The sequence below is a fragment of the Penaeus monodon genome, chromosome 33 (assembly GCF_015228065.2).
Source record: "Penaeus monodon isolate SGIC_2016 chromosome 33, NSTDA_Pmon_1, whole genome shotgun sequence".
Lineage (NCBI taxonomy): Eukaryota > Metazoa > Arthropoda > Malacostraca > Decapoda > Penaeidae > Penaeus > Penaeus monodon.
Genome location: NC_051418.1, coordinates 10,698,751 through 10,699,177, shown reverse-complemented (window position 1 = coordinate 10,699,177; position 427 = coordinate 10,698,751). Strand labels below are relative to the sequence as shown.

The 427-nt window shown below is 40.7% G+C and overlaps 1 protein-coding gene across 1 annotated transcript in view; it reads left to right on the top strand.

Annotated features, from left to right (window-relative positions):
* The window catches only part of LOC119594008, a gene marked incomplete in the record, with an annotated part of 54,209 nt that overhangs the window by 11,133 nt on the left and 42,649 nt on the right, over positions 1-427 (top strand). Inside the window, 2 exon segments of the mRNA XM_037943036.1 lie at positions 79-180; positions 331-421. Coding sequence (XP_037798964.1) covers positions 79-180; positions 331-421 — 193 coding nt within the window.

Here is a 427-nt window from a genome sequence, read left to right as displayed (position 1 = left end):
CTCACTCTGTCTCCCTCTCCTCAGCAACTCAAAATACTTCATAAACAAGTGTCATAATGTAGTTCAAATTTTTGGCAGAGAATGTTGGAGGATTCCATCACACCCTCCAGAAGGAAACGTAGGAAGCCAATTATCCGACATCTGACTGAGGAAGAGGCTCGTGCTCTTATTGCTGCTCCTGTGAGTTGACCGGTTGTTATTAGTTCTCATGCTTCGTGATTTAGTAAAGTCACAGGGAAAAAAAATAGAAAATAGTTTTTGATGACTGATGCATACTGTAACATTCTATTATATATTATCAGTATTATCAGTGATCTAAACCTTTTGCAGGAGACAATGCCAGATGATGTCTGGGAAGACCTGCCAATTATTCGTCGAGCTTCATCTGTAGATGAGAGCCTCTTCCGTTCTGTGATGCTTGGTAGGA